The 24,607-nt window shown below is 33.6% G+C and overlaps 2 protein-coding genes across 4 annotated transcripts in view; one reads left to right on the top strand and one right to left on the bottom strand.

The window, feature by feature from the left end:
* Positions 1-2,008: 2,008 nt before the first annotated feature.
* Rpn7 (Regulatory particle non-ATPase 7) lies at positions 2,009-3,908 on the top strand. Its single transcript, XM_968550.4, has 6 exons — positions 2,009-2,238; positions 2,355-2,706; positions 2,760-2,979; positions 3,027-3,135; positions 3,468-3,636; positions 3,690-3,908. The coding sequence occupies exons 1-6, from the start codon at positions 2,094-2,096 to the stop codon at positions 3,862-3,864; spliced, it is 1,170 nt and encodes a 389-aa protein (XP_973643.2). The 5' UTR covers positions 2,009-2,093; the 3' UTR covers positions 3,865-3,908.
* Positions 3,909-4,248: 340 nt separating this feature from the next.
* LOC103313949 (uncharacterized) overlaps positions 4,249-24,607 on the bottom strand; it is a 32,712-nt gene continuing 12,353 nt past the window's right edge. For all 3 annotated transcript variants that reach the window (XM_015982797.2, XM_008198563.3, XM_015982796.2), the window contains exons 2-5: positions 23,809-23,855; positions 11,476-11,613; positions 9,294-9,494; positions 4,249-5,720 (exon numbers count right to left, since the gene is read on the bottom strand). In XM_015982797.2, the coding sequence (XP_015838283.2) occupies positions 5,596-5,720; positions 9,294-9,494; positions 11,476-11,527 (378 nt within the window). In that variant the 5' untranslated portion in view covers positions 11,528-11,613; positions 23,809-23,855 and the 3' untranslated portion in view covers positions 4,249-5,595. The remainder of the gene's footprint in view (positions 5,721-9,293; positions 9,495-11,475; positions 11,614-23,808; positions 23,856-24,607) is intronic.

Here is a 24,607-nt window from a genome sequence, read left to right as displayed (position 1 = left end):
GTGAAGAGAGTTTTAATATTTGCTGTCATAAATTTTGCTGAGTTTTATTAAATATGGATGGGCTCCGACATGTTAAAGGGCCGTCTGACCTTTACATCGAGAAATTATACAAGGGTCAGACACTAAATTCGATTCCACAAAACGGGAAATAGTCTGAAATTTGTGGTTTTAAAATTCGGAAAAAATTAAACGCTAGGTTATTTCATTAAAAGCTTTGTTAAAATTTAATTCGTTGTTAAAAGTTAACAACGAATATGGACCAATCAAATTTGTTCAATTTGGTCACGTGACCAGATGATCACGCAATTAATTGCAGATTAACTTAAGATCAATTTATAATAGCGTCATTAATTTAATTTACAATTAAATGATGAATTAACTGATCGCGCGACCTATTTAAACAAATGTGATTGGTCCATTCGCGTTGTTAACTTCCAACAACGAATTAAATTATTTAATCAAAGTTTTCTATAAACCGGCACTTAATGACGTGTTAAATTAATCTGCAACTAAATGCGTGATTAACTGATCACATGACCAAACTGAAGCAATATGATTGGTTTATTCGCGTTATTAACTTTTAACAGCGCAATTAACTTTAATTGAGCTTTCTATAAAATAATTTGGTAAAATGCGGCGTTGGCGTTTTTATAGTTTTGAAACAACTAATAGATTTGGCCGATTCTGCCAGTGAATGTTTCTGGAGATGCCCTATTTTGCCAAGTTCTAGACGTAAATTTTTCTAACGTCACGTGATGTTGGGCGAGCGTCGCAGTAGGCGTGAGCGCGTCAGTCGGCAACGAGCAGTGGCACGGTTCACACCGGGAGCGAGAGGCGGTTTATTTAAAAATTTATTCAGCTGGTTATTTGCTGTTGTCGCGAACGGCCGTGTCACGTGACACGTTGTGCTGATTTTCTCTTTACTTTTAATCGATAACTGTAACTGTAACTTTAATGCAAATAAAACTTTTTTATTGGTTTTGTTTTTTATTTATTTTTAATATCTTGCTACAAACAGTAGCAAAAGCAGGTAAGTGCATTTTTTTCTATTTGTCTAGTAAGGTGTTGTATTTGTAATAGTTTGAGTACTATTATGTATTCGTTAGTTTGTATAATAATAAAAGTCGCTTGCTGTAACTTTTATGCAAATAAAGCTTTTTTTATTGGTTTTGTTTTTTATTTATTTTTAATGTCTTGCTACAAACAGTAGCAAAAGCAGGTAAGTGCATTTTTTTCTATTTATCTTGTGAGATATTGAACGTGTAATAGTTTTGAGTGCCATATATTGTAATGTATTGTGTATTATTTATTTTGGATAATATTTATAAAAGTCGCTTGCTGTAACTTTTATGCAAATAAAGCTTTTTTATTGGTTTTGTTTTTACTTTATTTTTAATGTTTGCTACAAATAGTAGCAGATGCCAAATAAAGGTAAGTGCATTTTATTTAACACCAAGCGATTTTTTTTTTTATTTTTGTGTTGTATTTGTTTCATTTTACAAACAAATAATTCTTTTATTCCCTTCATTTTCTGATAATCATTATTTGCCTCATCTTTATTTCCATTTTGCCTGACAAGAATGCTCTAAACCTCCACGTGGTTCTTGTTGGACAAATTAGTTATTAATTTGATTAATTAGAGTTAAATGTAATAGGTTTAGTATTGCTGATTGTTTGTTACAGCCGTAAAACTATGTTAAAACATCTCTTGTATTATTATATTGCAGAGAGCATATGAAATAGATGAAACGTAAGGAATTATTTTTTTGATATTTAAGAGCTTAGGCGGCTTGGAAACAATTGGAAACCTATTTTGCCCAAGAAACGACAAGATGTTACAAATGTAAAATAGTTGTTACTAATTACATCTCTTAGTGAAACTATAAATTACATTGACTATTAATTTAAAGTGGCTAGCATTTTAGTACGCAACTTTAGATACCGTAACGCATTCCACTAATATTTTGGAACGTACTCTTCATGTGGCATCACTGGCTTTGTTGCGCATGCGTCTCCAAAAATAGACAGTTGTCATTTTTTGTCAAAGTTAGTGACTTGTGTTTTCCTTGTCTGTATTTGAAAAATTATCAAAAATGCCGATCGAAAACCTGGAAGACCAAGGCCTGGAGAAAAACCCCGACCTCGAACTTGCCCATTGCAAGTTTTTACTCACCCTTCCCGAGTACAGAAACGACCGCTTTGTCCACCAAAAAATCACCGATGCCATCAAAAAAGACGGTAATTGTTACTTGCAGTCTCTAGTACCGCAAAAACTGCACCCAGTTTGTTTCAAAAACCGAGTTCACCGTAAAATTGCTTTGTAATAACGCTACATAACCTCACTTTCCCCGCAGACATGGCCCCTTGGTACGAGCTCATTATCAAGGACTGCGGCTGGAAAAAAGACGCCAATTTTCTCAAAACCATCCAAGCGAAGAACGCTGAAGAAATCAAAAAGTTGGATGCGGCGATTGAAGACGCTGAGAAGAATTTAGGCGAGATGGAAGTCCGTGAGGCGTATTTGAAGAAAGCGGAGTATTATAGTCGGATTGGTGATAAGGACAATGCCGTAGCGACTTTCCGACAAACTTATGATAAGACGGTGTCTTTGGGGCACCGTCTCGATATTATTTTCCATTTAATCAGAATCGGTTTATTCTTCATGGACCATGACATTATTACTCGTAATATAGACAAAGCGAAAAGGTGCCACAGTTCAAAATTTAGCTCATTGCGCTCTTAATTATTAATGCTTGTAGTTTAATTGAGGAAGGGGGCGATTGGGACAGACGTAACAGACTTAAAGTCTACCAGGGGGCTTACTGTATGGCAGTCCGTGATTTCAAGACAGCCGCCAATTTATTTTTAGACACAGTCAGCACTTTCACATCGTACGAATTAATGGATTATAAAGCTTTTGTCAGATACACCGTTTACACATCAATCATAAGTTTACCACGGAACCAATTGAGAGACAAAGTAATTTAATCAATTAATTGCGAGTCAAACTCTATTTTGAATTTCAGGTGGTTAAAGGGTCGGAAATTTTGGAAGTTTTACACTCTGAAGCCTTCGTCAAAGACTACTTGTTTTCGTTGTATAATTGCCAGTATTCCGAATTTTTCAACAATCTCGGTAAATCCCACGAAACTTTTGGTTTAGTTTAGTTATTTTTTCGTTGACCGTTTTATTAATGAATGATTTTGTCTACGGATATCTAAAGGTTAGGATAGGAAGCCACATACAAATAAAACGTTCCCGACCTCGATAGTTCAGTTAATGCTGCTAGAGGGCGCAGCTAAATAACCAAGAAAATATAGGCAGATGAAGCATTAAATTCTCAATAGTAAACTTAATACATAAACATAAATTTAAGATGATGCGATGGAAGAGATGAAATGCGGTCAATGAAAAAATATTGTAGTTTTTTTATTATTAACAAGTTAGTTTATTTAATAATTTTCTAGCTGAGGTTGAGACAGTTTTGCGCAAGGACTACTTCCTCAACCCTCATTATCGCTACTACGTCCGTGAGATGAAAATTTTGGCATACACCCAGTTATTGGAGTCTTACAGGTCCCTAACTTTGCAATACATGGCCGAAGCGTTTGGTGTCACAGTTGAATTTATCGATTCGTACGTTATTTAGCCCGTTTTTGTGTCATTTAATTGCAAAATGAATTTTTCAGGGAATTATCTACATTTATTGCAGCTGGAAGATTGCACTGCAAAATTGATCGAGTCGGGGGAATTGTCGAAACAAATCGCCCCGATTTGAAAAATGCACAGTTTAATTCCGTTGTTAAACAAGGAGATTTATTACTCAATCGTGTGCAAAAACTCTCAAGAGTCATTAATATATAATTTTGTACTTGTAATCGCTAGTAATAACAATTATTAATCCGTTAGTTTGTACTTATTTACCCTTCATTAATTTTTTTATTTACTTATTACACTTTGTTGTGCAAACAGCTTTATGGAATAAACAATTCAAAAAAATTACAACGGTTTTTATTTCCCTACAAGTGACAGTCGCCACTGGACTCTTTCATTTCTAAGTGTTCCAAACTGGCACTGTGACAAATTTTCCACAATTACTCAACTAAAGTGTCCTTAAAAACACTCTTATTTGCCTAAACGGTTAATGATAAAGACGAAAAGCACGTTACTTTTAATTTTTTGATGTCAGGTGTTACATTCATGGGATACTTTCACTCGAGACTAGTGGCGGGATTTTCAAAAACTCACTTTTAGTTACGTCACTTTATTTCATGAGTAAATACATTTGGTACAAATATCGTTGCAATATCGTCAATCTTAATTAGGTCTGACAGTTAAAAACCGGTAAATTCCAGGATACATCCACTAATTATGTAATATTGTTCCCTCTATCATGCAATTAAAATGTTTTGGCCGTGGCTTACATCACAACTAAAATCTCTATTTACAATGTTTTTGAGCAATTGTTCTTAAGCGAAACTAGGAAAAGTTGTATACAGCTAAAACAAACGCCTGCGAAACTACAGTTTAGGCCGTTTTTAGGTTAGAGGAGTTAATTTGACGTAAGCGTCATGTGATTACGAGCGGACATGGCGATTGGCTATGCACCTCTCAGATGACTCGATTTAACACTTGGTTTAGTGGCGCCAAAATGGCGTTTATTTTATACGAAATCAGTCTTAATGCAAGCTTATTTACACGTTATCTAATTAATTTGAAATTAAAATACATTTCAAGAGTTTATTAGGCCTTTATTAGAAGCGCGAACGCCGAGTTTAGAGACTCTCTCTATAAGTTAGGTTTTTTTTACTATGGAGAGTTTTTAAGTAAGGTTCTGTAGAGGCACAGCACAGAAAGGCAGGCTGATATGATAGGTCCTACATTTAGTAGACAAGTCTAACACCTATAAATTTAGCCGATTATTAAGCTGTGTTGTGTAGATCAAGCAACCTATGGTAGTAAAAAGTCAAGCCTGCTTGATCTAAGCAAAACAAAGAAACACTAGAGTCACATACATAATTTTCTCTCTGTTTAATTGACAATTGCAGTGTACAAACCACAAATTTAGAACATTATTTGTACACAAATTTTTACAAATTTTCGTTGGCGCCACTGCAGTCTTTGAAACGGAACTCGTCATGTGGCTCGCATTGTACGCAAACCAGTTAAAATCGAGAATAACCATCAAACAGTCGGTAAAAAAACAGGCCTAACTCTAAAAGGCACCTTTTGACGTAACACGGGGTGAGAGAGGTCAAGATCGAAGAAGGCTACGGAGATACCCCTAATTGACAGTAAAAAGCGACCGGTTTGCGTAAAACACCAGCCTCGGGGATGATTTTAAGTTAGCACCAGGTCCTGGTCGTCCATTTCGATCCGGCACACGTGACCGTTCTCGAGCCCCTTGTGCAGCTCGCAGGTGTCCTCCTTAGTTTGGTCGCAGAGTGCGTGGTGTCAGAGGTTGACGGAGTCGCCGTCAGAGGGCTCCACCAGCGGCCAGTCGCTCTCGGGGCTCGACGGCCGCGACGTGGACGTGGAGGACATGCTGACCACGCTGATGGGCAGGTCGGGGCTCAGGGGGGGCTTGGCCGATGGTCAGGCCACGGTCACCACGTGGCCCTCGGGGTCCGGCGACCAGCAGTTGTCCGACAGCCAGCACCCGATCACCACGGTCACGAGGCCGATCAGCAGCGCCAGCATTATGTACACCTCGGCGTTGCCTGGGCAAACGGACAAGTGATAATATCCGATGAATTGAGCATTTCAATTAATGTAAATCGGAGCCATTGCCACATCAAAGCGTTTGTATTTGAAATGTCAAAGGCAAAGTGGCTCAATTTGGACCAAAAATAGATTTACTTCGTTTGAAATTTTGTGATAATAATGGCAGACATCCAATGAAATTTCTGCATTGCGTAAAAATAGTCCAAAAACATGCTCAGTTCGAGCTTAAGCCGAGCTTAACGCTAAGCTAGACTTAAGCCGGCCCGAAAGTAACTCTGTGGTGTTACTGATTTAAAAAATATCGACTAAACCTAAGCTTGGCATACTTATTTAAAATAAATAAAACAATATTTTATGTTGAATTATTTAATATAAAGTGACAGTAATCATTGAACTAATTTTTTTCAAGCCGGTATTTGGTATTGCCGGTGTTAATGTCGGTGTTTTTACAAAAATCTCGCTTAAATCAACATAAACCTCTCCTAAGGTGCTTAAAAGAGGGAAAAGTTCTTTATTCCTGTTTTTTACATTTTTTCTTTGAAATTATTGAGGTGACGTACAGTTCATGGGATACAATCACTCGCACTTTTAAAAAATGTGCTTAAAAATAAAGCGAAACGTTTAGTTTAAATAAATGCGATAAGTCTACAAGAAATAACGTTTAGGGAACGGAAAAATTTTATCGTAAACTATAATAAAAAAATTCCAACTTTTACCAATTTGCGTTCAGCCCCATTTTTTTAAATGCTGTGAACACGGTTACAGATGCTCGAAAAATGTTAGAAAAAAAGTTGTAGATATTTAAATTTTCTACTAAAATATCTGCGCAAATTTTAAACAATTTTTTTTCTCATGTTTCTTATGAAAATTTTAGTCATCAGTTTTTCTCAGTATTTTTTTTTTCTAAATATAATCCTCCGTAGTCTAGGCTTTACAAGTTTTAAAAGCTAAACAGTGACAGCATTTGTTGAACTGATGACATTTTCTCCTTAATTTCCCTCAGGTTGGTACTGCAATTTTTCTCGTGTTATTACCCACTTTAGACATCAAACAGATGAATCTTGAGGAGGATTTTCCGCTATTTGCTTAAATAAGCTCAAGACTAGGTAAATTTTACGTTCTTTTGATCTCATTCTCTTTGTTTTGAAAAATTTAGGTGACATTTGACATTCCGAATGAAATGTTCAAAGGATATTTACGCTTTTCGGGATTCAAATAAAGAAATGTGAAACAATGTTGTAGTGACAAACAATCGCAATTCAATCAACTGGCATAAATATTTATTCTCATCCATTTTTCAGAAGTGTGTCACCACATTTCGCAGTTCGGCAATCGATAAATACGTTTGTGTAATGCGAGAAGTGGATAAAACCACCTGAATATGTATTTTAGTGTGTTTATTTTTCTTTAGTAAATACTCGCTTCGATACTTTGGACTCATTGATTTGAATATTGCCAGCGTTTTGTATTTTTCAATTTTTCCCTCATTCTTATTCAAAAATATAAAGCTAAGACTGCTGCGCCCTCTGGTTATCAGTTTGGAAATGTGATGTCATTCTGATTTTACGAAAAAAGCAAGTAAAGTGGCAATTTGAACACCAATTTTGCTGAAACTTATTCTCTAGGGGGCGTAAAAGTATTAGTTTAATAAACTATGTTTTTGAAATACCTTTGAAGTGACAGTAATCACTGAACGTATTTCAGTTGGTGCTGTTGTCAGATTTTACAAAAAAACACTTTCAAAATGTGACATGAAGTTTTTTTACTTTGTTTCTGTTTTGAATTATAAGCACTGGACAGTTGGAGACTACGTTTGCATTAATTTTTTTTTTAGAGGATAGTAGTTCCATAGACGTTCATCAAATACTGTCACTGGCGAGCTTTCAAATTACGAACATTAATTTGTTACTGATAATCTAATAACTGATAAAACATTTCATAAAGTTATAAGTTATAATTCATTGGTTTTGTTACAACAGTTGGAAAAAAGTGTAAAATGATGCTGACCGATGCACCAAAATGTATTCACCGGATATTTTCCCTTACAAATCAACTTCAATATGGCATGTTGTGCAAAGTTAGAAGAGGCAGCATCCGTTGAACTGTCCGCTTTTCCTAACTTAATTTCCCTTAGGTTGGTACCTGTCTCACTTTACTCGTGTTATTACCCACTTAAAACTTCAAACAGGCGAAACTTGAGGAGAATTCCTCCTATTTGCTTAGATAAGCACAAAAAGTGGGTAAATTTAACGTTCTTTTGATCATTTTTTTGCAAAATTTAAGTGACATTATGTGACATTTCAATGAAACGTTCATGAAATATTAGCACTTTTTTATACCCGAGTTCATTGAGCTTAAAATCGATGGTTTGTCATAAATATTTTAGTAATTTCATGCGATTTATTTCACATTTCAGTGTGTTTGCACTGAGTTGAGTGAAAAACAAAAGGAAGTGGGTTTTAATGTTTTATGTTCGATACGTTGGCTGCACTAGTTCCAAAGTTTGTAATTCGTAAATTATGCAATGAATGGAAATGCAAATAATTACGAATTTATTTGTCAATTTGCCAACTTTTCGATGCAAAGTGACATTTGACATTTGGGCAATCAATAAATGACGTTAAAAATGGGGCGACACGTTTTATTTTATTCTCTAACTTCTACTACGTTATTAAAACAAATATATATTATATAAGCAAATAAGTTATTAAAACAAACTACATAATAAATTTTGGTTACATTATTGAGTGGAAATAAAACTTGGCTTCACAAATTTGTATTATTTTTTTTCAAACATATAATTTCCAGCAAAGTTCAAAATAGAGTAAAGCACACAGTTATTATGTAATTTTCTTCCAAAAACATAGATAATAATCTTTGTTCTGTTCTCCATTTGTCTTTTTAACACGTTTTCAATTTAACGTATAAAAGAAAAACCTAATAAACAAATGTTTTTTAAAAAATAACTTTAGAAGTTTTTATAATACACACATAATACACATTTATTAATAAAATATTGTTGGAAGATTCTAAAAATCTGGTGGCAAGCAAAAAATTTCGGGCGTTTTTGACATTTCGTTTATAGACTTTATAGACTTGTCAAAACTGAAAAAAATGTATACTTTTACTTGGTTATGACCATGTCAAAAAATTGTTTGAGTATTTTCCCACAAGATATAGCTTTCGGAAGTTAAAATTTTAAGTCAAGAAAAGACATAGGAAACAAAAGAGAACAAACTAAAAAATATATAATAAAAATAAAAAATTAAGTTGCGTGTAAAAAATTGCCTTCATTTTCATGCTCAACTGAATGTCTTTTACCACCATTTGAGAGTTTTGAGCCACCCTGTATAAAAAACTTACACCAGTTGTGGTTTTTAAGAAAGTGAACCGATTTTATCTAATTAGGAATTCAGTTGGCAACGGCTCCAGCCCGAAAAAATGTATTCAAATCAATATCTCGTTGCGTAAAATTGAAATGGGAGCGAAAAATGGCGCCCCGTCCCAGTGAGTGAATGGCGCGAAATCCGTCAATGGCGAAATTAATTGAGTGTGAACACAATACCCACCTAACTGCTTTCTGATGCCGTTGCCCATCTTGCTCCTCCAGAGGCTGTTGATGAGCGTGGGGTCGGCGCGCCTCCACTCCCTCCAGCCCGAGAGCGTCCTCCGGATGCCCCCCACGCCCGCCCCGCCCGGACTGGGGGTGCTCTGCGAGCCCGCCTGCGGCTGCACGTGGGCGCTCCCCTGCGGAGACGGCAAGCCGGTCGCTGCAAACGCAAAGAAAACGCTAATTTGCGGGGGAGTGAATTATTCAGGCGCCGCCGCCGGGGGCTAGTGACCACATCTGCCGAACGCCGGGATTTATTTACAACTCATTTGCCACTTATTTGATTTTTCCGAGGCGGTTTTCATCAATTTTCGCGCGCCAATGTTGCACACGTCAAGGGCTTAATGGTGTTTTATCGGAAACGGAAATCGATTCAATGGAATTTTTTTTGTTCGTTCATTTAAGACTGCATTAAAGTTTGGACTGACGGGAGACAACATAACTCATTTATGGTCTATTTAACTCTTGATCGGAGTGACAGGTTTGCGGTGGCAAACAAGTGATGATATCCGCTGGGCTTTAATCGAACATTTTGTGGCGTATTTTTTATCAATTGAAACACAAAGTTATTTTTATTGGCGACATCACCAACACTTGTTTTACACGATTTTGTGATATTTTTTCCCATTTTGTGGATTTTTGCGTGTTTGAACGACAGTCGGCTAAAAACGGCGTTCAGAGGATGCTTACACTTGAAATTGTACTGAGTTCCATAAAACTGGAATAAATTATTCATAATTATGCTACTCTGCGCTCAATTGAATCTTATCAGTAAATGTCAAAACTGTCAGTTGTGACACTCGCAAATTGTCAGTTAATTGCTATTGAATTTTTTCTAAAAAAGCAACTATACCTGTTTTTTTATTTAAAATTTAATTGTGGTGCAAATCGCGTTCTTTTGGCAATAAACTTTGACATGAGTTGTCTTGGTGACAGGTTAATTATTTGCACCACAATAAATTTTTAAATAAAAAAAACAGTTATTAAATGTAACACAATGCAAGAAAACACTTTTGTTATCGAAGTTTATTTCCAAACTGGACTCTGTAAAGCAGCATTTCTAATGAAAAAATATTTTAACACACCTTGTACCTACTCTCGTGACAATATCCACTGAACCAACATTTATCCACATTTTGAAAAACAGAGTTTAGGGAACAAATTCGCTTGAAAATTGTTAAGAAAAATTTAACATCTAAATCAGTTAACACCGAAGCCCGAAACAGAAGGAAGAATTATTTATAGACTTAAACAATTACTTCGAATTTTTTTGTCGGTGTAGTCACTGGTGACAATTTTAAACATTTAATGTCTCAGGTGACCCTTTTCCTGCCCTTTTATTCAATTTACCCGACTAAAATTCAGACATTTGATACCCAACTGAAAGCACATCGTTCAACGCATATTTTCACTTGACACAGCCAACAAAAATTGATCAAATTTACCCAAACTAGGGCACGCACTCGACTCAAGTTTGCTATGGAAAAAGTTTCCTGTTTGCGTCGCACAAAGTGGGCCAATTTACTACACAAACACGTTTTTTCCATGCGTCCAAGTGACAATATCGGGCGAACCACTCGTCCAAATCTAATTTAATTATGTGCAGTTGGTGTGTCTTTTAATTACCGGAACCGTTCAAAGAATCTTAACACTCACCTTTTAAGGACGCACTTCCTTCCGAAAACTTTACACAAAACACAATTACGGCCTACTTTCGTTGTTGTTTAATTACAGCTCCTAAATAATTAAGTAACTTTTAATTGCATTTGCATATAAAGGAATTTCCAGGTAATAACATGTAAACAGATGTATACCGCGGTAATTAGAGGCAATTTGAGGTAATCACATCATCCCTCCAATCTCGAATTAATTACAAGTCGAAAAATTCATCATACCGGGTGGGGCAAAGTTTGCAATCAAGCGATTTGTGCCCAAACTACCCACTTTTTTGAAAAACTGATTAATGGATGTTAAAGTAGTATAAAAATGGGATATTTTACCATTAATAATTTTTTTGTGTTATGTATTTTTTTTAATGAAAAAAATCGGGAAAATTGTTTAAACGCAAAAAACTTGGTTCCATCCTGGTTATTGGCGTAGTGGATGGCGCTACATAATTCAGGAGTGAGAAAAATACGCACCCATTAAAGTGATAAGGGCTAGCAGGAGGACAAGGGTTAAAAGCCAGCCCATACTTATCGGTCACCAATTTCTCGGCGTGGAAACACATGCAATCGGCATTCCAACCACAGTTTCTTCTTTAATCAAGACGACTCGATCTGAAACAAATTAAAAGCCCGCTTTATGCACGCTCATAAATTCAAGGAGATAGCCTTGCGACCTAGCCCAAGTTTATGCATGTGCTTTCGGCTCTAGTTGCAAATTTCTCCACACCTGATTGAATATTCACACGGAAGTCGCCTCATGATAAATGTGTAATTGGTTGCATAGCAACCCGGCGCAGCGTAATATTTTTTCCTAAGTTATTTACAATTTCACAAACGGCGGTTCCTCGTTCCATATACGTTTGAAGTTTTATGAAACGTCGGTCCCTCGAATTACTTCGTACCAACCTCGAAAAATAAAACAATAACATCGAGGGATGCTCCCAGGAGCGGCGCCCGTTGAAATGCATTAAATATAAGAAAGTTGTGGTTGTGGTCTTGAATACAGCCGACTTTCGAACCCGAAATACAACTCGGAGAGGAGATAATTAACCATTTATAAATCTTATTTCAACTTAATTAAAACGTAATCGTGTCCCCTTTAATTAAGGTAATTGCTCAGCAAAGTCGTTTAGGGAGGTTTTTTGCGTTATGATGGTAGACGACGTTTAACTACTGCAAACTTCCGACGAGATATGATTTTGTTTTAATTCCACAGGAAAACTTTTAATTGTTTCGAGTTTTTCGGACGCCGAGACAAAATTAAAACAATTATGAATCATTCCGGGCGGTTAAGTTGGCGCAACTGTCAAAACAACTCGCGTATTGGGATTAATATAAGTGACAGTATCGGCTGAACTGCTTTTATTTATTTAATCAAGAATTAAGCTAAATAATCGCGTTCAGAAGATCAATTCACTTTGAAGGTGTCGGACATTTTACTTTAGAAATACTTGCATTTGTTTTTTATTTATTTAAAAATAAATTTGAATTTACTGTTTTCAAGCAAAGCGTTTTTCAAAATTTTGTGTTTAGCAAATCAAAATTCGAGCTGAACTTGAACCATTATAAACGTTTTGAGATTAAATTTATTTAATTAACTATTTTTTAGTTCTAACGAATTTTTTTTGTAATTCATTTGTTGTAGAATGGTTCGTATTAATTAATTAACGTTTATTACAAGGAATTGTAGAGAAATTCTAAAAAAATCACAAGCATAAAAAAGTATTAAGGATTTATTAGCAAACGCTGGTTTATATCTGATTCTTAGTTGCTGAGTTACAGTAAAAATACTTTTAGCGAACTTACCTTGTATATCGCTTATTTTTAAGAGCTTAAGACCTGGAAGAACGTTATAAATTTTCCTAAAGAGTTCGTGAAACTGAGCCATTGAAAACCCTTACAAAGTAAAAATATACAGACAAAACCAAAAATAACTCACAAAGTTCATATCTTTGTTATAAAACTTTTTTTTTTAATATTCGAACAGGTCGAAGAAGTTTTATCTTTCTGGTAAATATAAAAAATTAAAAAAATAAGAACATAAAAAAATATAAATGTTAATCAAAGTATTATTCAAAAAATTAAAAAATAAAACAAAAAAATCAGAAAATAAAATATAAATATAAATGTTAATGAAAGTATTATTCAAAAATTTTTATATTTTTTTGTTTTATTTTACACGAAACGATAATTAAAAGATATATAATATAATATAAAAAAATAAAAAATAAAACAAAAGAATAAGAAAATAAAATATAAAATATAAATGTTAATGAAAAAAAGTTATTAAAAGTTATTAAAAGTTATTTAAAAAAAGTATCTTTTTGTTTTTGTTTTATTTTACAAATATATATATATAAAAAATATATAAAAGATATATCAAAAACAACGTATTTTGTTTAAACAAATTTTGAACTGACTATAAACTTTTTAGTCATTAATCTGTCATTATTTATCTCTCCGAATGTCTTGACAATTTTATAAAAAAGATGTTTTTCAAAAAATATCAAGATGCTAGGTTTTTTAGTTTATTTTTTATGGTCAATCTGACATAAAAACTACACAATCCGAACCTAAATAATATTTATATCTGATTTTTTACATTAGTAATTTTTAGTTTTGTTAATTTTTTTAAATAATATGTAACATGAGATCGAAAATGTACTCAATTAGCGCAAGCCTTGAAAGTGAAGTGTATAACTTAGCCACATCTTAGTCTGTGTAAAACCAGCATAAACGGCTAAATGTGGCTATAGTTCCGCAGACACAGCTTGCTCTAATTCAGTATATTTCCGATCTCATGTTATTTTGGAAAATTTGAATTTGTTCCAACTAAGTTTGACCTGAAAAAGTGAGTTTTTTTAAATTCCGACTTGAAAACTCAAACTTCGAACTACAGAAAGGCAATTTCTGTTTTTTTAAGAATTTTTAAGAAAAACTGTTCGTGTTTAAAACGCAAATCTGAGGGCAGGGTCGTAATTATTGTCATATTTTATCTTGGAAACAATAATCTTCATGTGATTTGTTCAATAGAAAAGACATATTGTGTGCTTTTTAACATGTTTGAGTCTCTTTGAAAGTGACCATATCTGATGAAAAATTCTGTCTTGTAGCTTTATTCAAATCTCTTGCAAAATTAATCATCCTTGTAAGGAATTCAAGCCTCTGGCGTCTATTTTTAATACTTAATAAAATATTTACTTCTTTTTCTCTGTTTTTTACGTGTTTTACTTATTAAAATCTAGAAATTTGACACCTGGCATAAAAACCCCGTTCATGGGATTTTTTCACTTGGGCAAAACCACAACAAGACTGAGATTAATTGCCATTAATTATAAATTAGGGGTTAGTGTGGCAGTTTTACAAGAGTAAAAACAATGAAAACAGCTTCGCCTCATTTATCATTCATAAAACACAGTCGAAGGAGCAAACTGCGTCATTAATTACCCCAAAACCCCGTTATTTAAATTTTATTTCGATATTTTTCCCCCATTAAAACGCGAAATAAATCATCGAAACGGCATTACGCCTCCAATTTTGTTTACTCGTCCGATGAAATTGCAATCCGAGTAAATCCCCGGGATTGATCGAAATCCCACCTAACGTCGTTTTCTTATCTCTAAACCGTAATTCGACGTTGTAAAAACCGGATTTACATCTGTCCAGATACCCTCGTTGGTGATTTGTTATTCGTCATTTTGCGCCTTTAGTTCAGATATCGCGAGATGAAACTTGGAGTTTTATTTCGGGCCATAAAAAGAACGATCCGACATTTCGAATCTAGTGGCCACCGATTTTAAAAATACACAGATATCGAATTCTGGGGCTGACCGCAGCAATTTGCTTCAATTTTTAACAAACAGTCGAGCTCAAGTCGAATTTTAATGGGCGGGACGAATCGCAGGCGGCTGGGGAACGCAAGAAGCCATTTTCGCCCAATCGCGCCAATTTGCACACCCTTTGTGCACACATAACCCCAAACTCGCAGAAAAATATACAACATAAAAAATATACGGGATGATTCTTCTACAGCCTACATTTGAAAATTTCTACATTACTCAATTTGACCATTTTGAATTTAATTAAATTGTTTTCAAAATAAATAATCAATTTTTTGCTATTGTTTCAAAAACTGTGGTGATAGATGGAGAAAATGTTGATACACGTCTTCATAAAAATCAATGTTTTTTTATTATTATAACAACTTATTTAGCATAATACTTATCTGTCATAGTTTTTGACAAATGTCAATTTTTTTATTTGAAGGTGTTAATTCAAAATATCACAACTCTGGAACCCTTTACAATAAGTGAATAACTTTTTTGTACTTGATAACCAAAGATTCGAAGGGTCTTCTGAAGTCTTTAGGATTGTCAACTGTCAAATTGCAAGGCTACTATGAATGTTTGAAAATGATTATTAAAGAATGATTATAACAATTAAATATTATTGTTTTACTGCTAATTCCCACAATAAACCAGCTGAAAACGAAATGAAATGTTGAAGTTGAAATTTTTGACCATTTTACAAGGCCTACTTAATTAATGATTAAAATTACAAAGTAAAATCCGATTTATGCGTTTTTTTTTTAAACTGTAGGAGATAAGTATAGAACGTGGCGATAAAAGTTACCATCAAGTCGATGTTTTTTCGATTGCCGCTAAAAAAATAGAGTCGTTCCATTTAAAAAAACTAATTATAGCCGTTTTTTGATCATCATTTTGAAAAAATCATACTAGCCATGAATTTTGACAGCTGATAATTTTGAAAATTCTCGAGAACTCTTCAAACTTTTTGTTATCAAATGCAAAAAATATCCACGTATCGGGTTGTGATATTTTAAATAAGCCCTTGCAAATGAAAATTGCAACATAAAATTGGCATATGTCAAAGACTATGACAGATTAAGAGGGTGAGTTCCAAAATGCTACAAAATGTGTGGTTAGTATTAAAAATCAAAGTTGGCGCTTAATTCTCGTAGAGCCGGAAATTCAGCCATTTTGAGGAAAAAAATTAAAACTCTAGCTAAAAAGTTTCTAGTGTAGGTCCTAAAAGAATCACCCTGTACAAATATAGGCATGTACACCAACCATAAGAACAAAAAGTGACTAAAATGCGTGCTATAATAAGTCATTTTAGTACTAAAACAGAGAGGTTTGTCGTTGGTAGAATTTGTCGAGACGTAAGATTTAAGCAAACCTTTCGTTTCGAATTTATTTCATTACAGTTTGTTTGGTTTGGTTCGTGAGCGTTTCCTCCAGGGCTGGCAACCAAGAAAGCTGAATTCGTGGCCTCGATCGTCACCCGATTCGATTAGTTCTCCATCGTGAAATTTAATCCAAACATCTTGTGTAAACACAAAGCGAAAATTTGTTGGTGTTATGAAATTATTCAAGTCAAAGTCTCATGGATAAGTTATAAGCAGTCGAATGGGTCCTGTAGGAATCCCCTAATAATTCCTCGTCGTCGCTTCAGACGTAAACAAATCTCCCATACGCTCCCTCCAAACTAACAAGCCCTCGTTTCACCTTTCGCATAAATCTCGGCATGTTTTTAATAGTGACGTGGAAAGTTCCGCGATTATGAAAATTTCGGCGAAAGAACGATAAATAAGCAACTTTTCCAATACACAGCGATTTTTCGCATTGTGCGAAAAAATATAAGATAACGGGACAAATTACGACCTGCGGGGCTCGTATACAATAGTCGGAACGACTTTTATACAGTCCATATAAGTTATACATTTATTTAGGGCCGACTTTTCTGTCTAATAATTCCAACCTTCAGCCCTCTTACATCACTCCTAAGCCAAACAGCAAAAAAACGATACTTTCACACTCAATCCTGATTTTATTTGACCACGGAGGGCGCCAAATTCAAATTTGGACAAGTGATAACACCATATGAACTAATTTTTAATCTCAGTGCGATTTTTAACCCAATTATGCTTTTGTCGTCATCTTCTGAAGGCTCATTATATTGTTTTACACTCTCATTGCATGTTTTTTACCAAATTACGGCCATTTTATTCGTTTAAAATTTTGACGTTTATTTGACAATCACTATTATAGTTCACCGAATATTTGCACTCGCAAAATTAGTTAAAAAGCGTCAATCGATACAATCCTGCCGCGTTAAAACAATAAGAAACGTCAATTTCTGGTGATTTGATCGAATTGTGACGTAGTCTCGCTCATATTTCTCAATTCGGAGCAATTTTATGTGATCGAAGTGTCAATACCTGTGGACTGATTGATGGCTCAATTAATTTCGAAATGCGTTCAAAGGATTTTGCACTGCGTAACAAACAATGACGTTGCTGATTTGCGTAAAATTGATTGTGGCGTTGCGTTGTTATCGCGGCGTCCTTGAGCGCTACCAACTTTTCCTCATTACATTCCCCTATCCGTGTGGTTAATTTCCCCCATCAGTATCAATTACGAGTAAACTTCCGCGACCCAAACCGCCCAAATTATCATTTATTTCACCCCAGTTGGAAGTTTCTCGAATTTTTCGCACACCGAGAAAATTATGCAAACACTCAACAGGTTTCTATCATATGTCGGCAGATGAAATTCGACCTTGAAAGCTCGAAACGGAAGGAAAAGTCCCACGGCGTGAATTTTTGATCTCGTGTCAAGTAAATAAGTAAAATTTAATTTCCTGCTGAAGTTTGCAACCGGAAATGAGATATGGAGTGATTAAAAACTTGACTGTCAATGGCCATTAGTGGATGGTTGAGCAACCGGCCGGATTATGATTTTATTGTTAAAGAAACAAAGCAATAAATTAAAAAATAAACGAGAAAGTAATCTCCGACTAGGCGTTTATGTAATTTGAACGCAACATCAAGGATTTATGAAACTGTAATTTATCTCGGTGATAATGTACACCGAATAAGTGAATATAATACCGTGGATTAGTACAGTTCTGGCATTCTTCCGTTCCAATTTGGTTTAACAACGGGCGGGAAATTCAAATTAGCACAAGTGACAATATTGTCTGAACCGTTATTTTTTTGACAAAAAGCAAAATATGCTTGGAATCTGCATATGATTTCCTATCCTATCAATAAAAGTTGATATTTTAGCAAAATTTAAAAAAAATCATATCTTCCTTATAATACAAGATATACATTTTAAACAAAGACATTATTGACTTTTTTGCATAGAATTTAATAAAGTTATCAGCGAATTTTTTAACCATTTGTTTACCTATAATAACATAAAGTTTTATTTTTTAAAATAGGAATCATAGGCGGCTGTGATATTTTTAAAAAGCATATTTTTTTCTGATTTGATATGTCTATTTACGTAATACATTATTTTTAAAAATTAAAAGAAAACACAACATTTTGCTTTTTCTTTACAGTAGGCCATGAAAAAATTTTGAGTTTTTAACTAAAACTATGAAAAATATATAACAATAACACAAATAATTGAACTTCACAAAACCATAAAAAAGTGTCATCAAACGGTAGTGACACATTGTTTTAAATTTTCTGCACATTTTTTATGTAATTAAAATCTGCAACGATCGTATATTTGTTCAATTGAAAATAACTTTAACAAAGCTTATTTTTAGAATTTTACATTTTTTACTTTAATAACCGTTCACAAAATTTTTAGATTATTCACACCTTTTATGAGAAATAATTTTTCCATAGCCAACTACTTTCAAATATTTTAAATATATTTTTTATCAAAAGTATATAAAAATATCAAACTGTTTTTATATTAAGGAAAAATAAGTTTTTTGAAAATGTCATAGTCAACTATGATTCGACCTATTAACAAAATACAACTTTATGTTATTACAGCTAAACGAATGATGAAAAAAAACCGCTGATAATATTATTGAATTTTCTGTAAAAAAGTACCTGCATAATATCTTTGTTTCAAATGTTTATAGTAAGAAAAATATGATTTTTTTAAGATTTCGCTAAAATGTCAATTTTAGTTTATAAGTCAAAAACAAAAGACGATAGTGGGATGCGGTTTTGACCAAAATTATTTTCTCATAAAACGGACGTTTTTCCGTTCTGAATTTGGTTTTACAATGGGCGGGAAATTCAAATTAGCACAAGTGACAATATCTCCTGAACCACTTTTTTTGGGAACTTTAAACTAATTTTTCTCGGAAAGTACAAGTCGTAGGACAAAACGCAAAATATGCTTGGAATCTGCGGAAGATTTCCTATCGGACGTAAAAATCCGGAAACTACCGGAGTTCCCGACTCGCCCCCAACCGAGTCCAAAGTTTTTATCGATTAGTGGGAAACTTAATTGCAACAACAAGATTTTGCCCTAACCCCGATTCAAATTATTGAATTATTGATTGGTCGGTGTTTAGGTTTTTATTTTTGAGATCGTCTCAAAGTTTGTATCCCCAGTCAATTAGTTCAGTCGGCGTCTTCGTAAGCCATGTCCTCCAGGGTGCAAAATCGAATCGTTGCAATTGTTGTCGGGGGTCGGCTCTGACCCCTTTCCAGGACCGCCTCCCCGGCGACAATCAAGAGAAAAGCGCTCCGTTTATGGACGGCATCCTCTGGAGGTTAGTTCAATCCAGGCGTTTCACCATCGCTCAAATCCTTTTACGTCACCGCCAAACGAAAAGTTTCCTCTTTTATGATTCCCGCTCTTGGATTAAAAGAAATCCTTTAATTACGTTCTCGTAAAACGATACTTCGGATGCCACTACGAGTTTCCACTTATCGCGAGACAAATTGAATCGGTCGTAATTTTCCTCCTAGTTGATATTAATGGAGAAAAGGCGCAACAATCTCCTAAACTTGTTACGAAATAAAATGGAAATTGCCGACTAGGCCTCAATGAGCAAAATCGAATTTTTCTGCACCTAAATGCATTCACTTATTTTCCGAGACACTTTAACCGAATTTGTCCAACAAATCGTAATTACTTGGCAAATTGTGTTAAGTACTTTTAATGCGAAATTATTGCAAAGTACGGTGCTTTTAGATATTTAATTAAATTTGCAGCTAGTTCGATAATTAACTGAAGCACTTTTGGCTAATAATCCGCTAGTTTTGCCTTCAGGCTCTTAAAAATAATCAATTTTCGAAACAAATAAATGGTGGCTACACTGCATTACCGAAACGTCAAATAAAAAAAAACTATCTGTAACTAGACTTTATCGTTTAATAACTTCATCGTTAATAATAATACAATGAGCCAATTTCTTTGTGAAAAAAATTTAATTTTAACCCCTATTTGTTAATTGTTATATACAGAATGTTTCGTAACCTGTGCTTCAATTGTTCAGAATTTTATTTTACATTTCCATTTTTTCATTTACTAAATGAAACTATTAAAGACAAGTACACGGAATGTTACTAATAAATCGATGCAGATTTAAATTCTCCTCGTTTTAGTAAAATAAAAATTGGAGCATTTTGTTTAAAAATTATGAAATATCGACAGTGTTGTTGTCAATTTTAGAAACACAAAAAAAGCAAAAAGGTTCATACATTTATTTATTAGACTAATAACAAAAAACAATGTAAATAAAATAATATTTATTCATATACTACCCAAGAAAATTGTAAGGGTGATGACATAGGGCACGGATTTACTAAAAATAAAATACATAAACATTCTCCTAATATTGTTTCTTAGATTCCACTCTGTGGATTTTCAAAATTATTCTCTCATTTCGTTAAGAATTTTTTAGGATTACTCTTAGGTGGGTAGATTTTTCTAGATTTTTCTTAAGATTATTCTCTAATGCCATTTCTAGATCTGGACTCTTCTTTTGATTATTTTATAAGCTGATCTTTAGTTTACTTTAATAATTTCTTCTTCACTTGCTTCCCTACTTAATTAACTATTTCTACATCTTTTTTACATTGTCTAAATCTCTTTTTGAATACATTTTGCGTTTTTTTCGAAATTCTTCGACAGTTTTATTTAAGATTTTTCCAGATTATTTTTTAACCTTATGTTTCTGTATTCTTCTCTAGATTTTTCTTAATGCCGTTTCTATTTCTGAAATCTGGACTCTTTACATTATTGTCCTTTATTATTTTCTAAACTTTTTTATAAATTCTCTAAATGACTGTCTAGATTCTCCTTTGCTTCTTTTAAAAATTTTACGATAGTTTTTTTCACAATTTTTTCTTTAGCATTGCTTCTGTATTCTGCTCTAAAATTCTTTGTTTATTTTTTAAAACCATTTCTAGTTCTGAAATCTGGAGTCGCTTTTTTAAGATATTTTATAAATCCATTTCTAGATTATTTCATAAATTTATCTTGCTTCTTTACAAGTATTTTCTAGACTTTATTCAAACTTATTTTATAAACAGTTCTTCTACATTTTTTCTACATTATCCAAATTCACTTTTAGATCCCATTTTGCGTTTTTTCAAAATTCTTCGATAGTTTCAATTAGAATTTTTCCAGTGTATTTTTTAAAATTATTTTCTTATTTTTCCCCAGATTTTTCTTAATTTCTTATCTTTCCCATTATTTTCTACATAGATGTAAAAACTAGACTAGACGTTTCTTTTTTTTAGATTATTTTATAAATTCATTTTAATTATTTCTTTATTACATTCTCCAAATTCTCTTTTAGATTCCACTTTGCGTCTTTTCAAAATTTTTCAATAGTTTCATTTAGGATTATTCAAGATTATTTTTTTAAATTATTTTTTAAATAATTATTTCTGTATTTTTCTCTAGATTTTTCTTAATGTTTCCCCTTGATTCTTTTCTAAAGCCGTTTCTACATTAATGTGAATCTTTGCCTCTTCATTTTTATTATTGTTTTTGTTTTTTTTCTGTTCCCTATCTGAGGTTTAATACTTTATGTATTAAATATTTTAATCTTTTTTAGATTAATTTATAAATTCTTCATCGGAATTATTTTGTACATTGTACCAAAAATTATTATATAAACTTTTTTCTATACATTCTCCACATCTTTTTTTAAAATCTATTTTTCTCCTTTTTAAAATTCTTAGTTAGTTCTATTCAGAATTCCATATTATTCGTCAACACTGCTTCTGTACTCTTCTCTAGATTTTTCTTAATTTTTTTTATTTTTTAAAGTTTCTAGAATTTATGAATTATTATATTATAAATTCTGTTCAAAATTCTTCGCTAAAATTATGTCGTAGACTGTCCTCAAAATTACTTTATAAATTTTTCTTTTATACTCTCCGAATTCTCTTTTAAATTCCAATCTACGTCTTTTAAACACTCTTCCACCGATTAATTTGTTATTGTGCTCTTCTTTACATTCTTGTAAGATTATTTTCTAAATCCTTCTGTAGATATGAAACCTGAACTGTTTTTTAGATTATTCTATAAATTCTGCTTTAGATTCTCCTTTAGACTTATTTTGTAGACTTATACACAAAATTGCGAACATTTTATACACACTTTCTCTCCGTTCTCCAAATTGCTTTTCTGTTTGTCAAACCAGTAATATTGTTTCGTTTAATTTTTTTTTAGATTATGCTTTATCATTGTTTCTGTGCAAAACTTAACAAAGTTGATTGATTTTATAATACGTTTTCCCCCACAAAATATTTGTATTAATATTCCCTAAAAATTCTCTACTTGCAATTAGCATTCCCAAAAATTCACCAAAGTTGGCAATACTGCATAAGTTACGAGTATTTGAAGTTCACCAAACGTAACCTTAAAAATTTGGGTTTGTTAACTTTTTGTAGGAATTTTAAAAAACTAAAAAAAATTTAAGCTTTCTCGTTCAAACAGAAAAAAATTCAAAAAGTCTAAAAAGTAACTTTCAGTGAGTAGAAACTAGGAATTATGGCTCAATTCTTAGTACAATTTACATTTCTGCGCGCCGGCAACGCCAAATAAATCATTTAGCGCCGAAGTGCCACCTGAAACATCTAATTTTCCGGCTTAGAGCTTCAGCCCGCTTTTGTTTTGCTTTTCCGGCTAAATGACGTTACAAATCTAGCGTAAACAAGCCAATTATTGCGCTCAATTTACCAGTTTAAATCGTTTGTTAGCCGAAACGAGCTGTTATCACTCCTATCAATCAAAACGGCGGCGACATTTAAAATATTTGCGGGTAGGTGGCGCTGCGATTGCCGCCATTAAAGCACTTACCCTAATGGAGTCAGTGGCCGCTTTAAACAGGTGCACTTAGGGCCATCCCTTGCGTCATAAATTAAAATTTCAAATTTTTCAACAACGTGTTGCAAACTTATATTAATTCAAAGAACATGTTCCTAGTTGGTTTAATTAAAAGCGTTAATCATGGCCGCCTAAGCGTTTTACCACCACTAAAAAAAGTGAAAGTTGGCGCTGAATGACATCCAGTGGGGCCAACTTGATGCGATCGATCGCGGAGTATGATTTCCGGGCTCCGGTTACTCAACTAATCTGGGATAATGATGATGTAACGTAATGAGGGAAGTCGAGTAAATTAAACTCGACTGGGATGTTTTTTTGGGTTGGCACCCTTTGCACGTATGTGGAATGACTCAAAATGCCGGGTTAATGATGCGAGCCTGGATTGTGAAAGACATTCCGGACGCTCCTTCAATAGTGAATAAGATAATAAATCACCCCATTAGGCGAAAAATCAATCTCGGGTAATGGGGTGCAGGTGCGCGAAATTTTTAATTAATTTCTTATCAAAATGCCCGCTCTGATTAAAAATAAGGCCGTTATGTTGCGCGAAATGTTGCAATAAACATACCGCGGGCAAACAACTCGGGGAGATTACGATTTGAAATGTTCATGAAAGACTGATTAAAATTCATAAAGTTGAAGGCTAGGAGTAATTCGGTTTGGAAACGGGTAAACTCACCGATTATTTGCACGAGGGATGATGCTACAAGCCTGGCTGAGTCGGCTCTGAAACAACAGAAAAGTTACAAAAATTATAAAAAAATTGCGACTGCACAATTTACATAAACCGGATCTAAATAAAATGTAGTATTTTTTCATTAATTTTTATTGTTTATTTTTTTATGTTTGTTGATAAAATATATGTTTTTTTTTCACTCTTCAAGTGTGCTTTGAACGCGGTGCTGTCAATAGACGCTGGCTGATTGCTGTCACGCAGTAAAAATTTTCGAAAAAATGCAAATAGTTCCAACGTTTCAATAAATACTTTTATTTTCTATATTTTCATAGTTTGACGGACGTAGAAAAAATATACAGGGTGACTCAGGGGTCATGCTCCACAACTTTTTTTCTATGCAAGCTATCAATTTGGATTTTTTTAAACGATAGGTTTTATAATAAAACACATTCTAAAAATATTTTAATTTGTATACAGGCTGTTCCAAAATAAAATAAAATATAAAAGATCTGTTTTTTTTTATTGTAACCCCAAATTTTTCTTAGATTATTGAAATCGCGTGACCGAATTGTCCATATAACGCACCCAGTTTCTTAGACTTATCTGTCATAGTTTTTGACATTATGTCATTTTATGTGTGAAACTAGCATCGTGAACCATTCAAGATAACTTAACAAGCTTTTTTTCACTAGATTTCCAAAGCTTTGGCGCATCTTTTGCAATAAAAATGAGTTCGGAGTCGACATTCCGTCGCCTACTGCGATCTTTTGAAAATGACAAACTACAAAGGGCAATAACTCGA

The sequence above is a fragment of the Tribolium castaneum genome, chromosome 6 (genome assembly GCF_031307605.1).
Source record: "Tribolium castaneum strain GA2 chromosome 6, icTriCast1.1, whole genome shotgun sequence".
Lineage (NCBI taxonomy): Eukaryota > Metazoa > Arthropoda > Insecta > Coleoptera > Tenebrionidae > Tribolium > Tribolium castaneum.
This window is presented reverse-complemented; position numbering and strand designations above follow the sequence as displayed.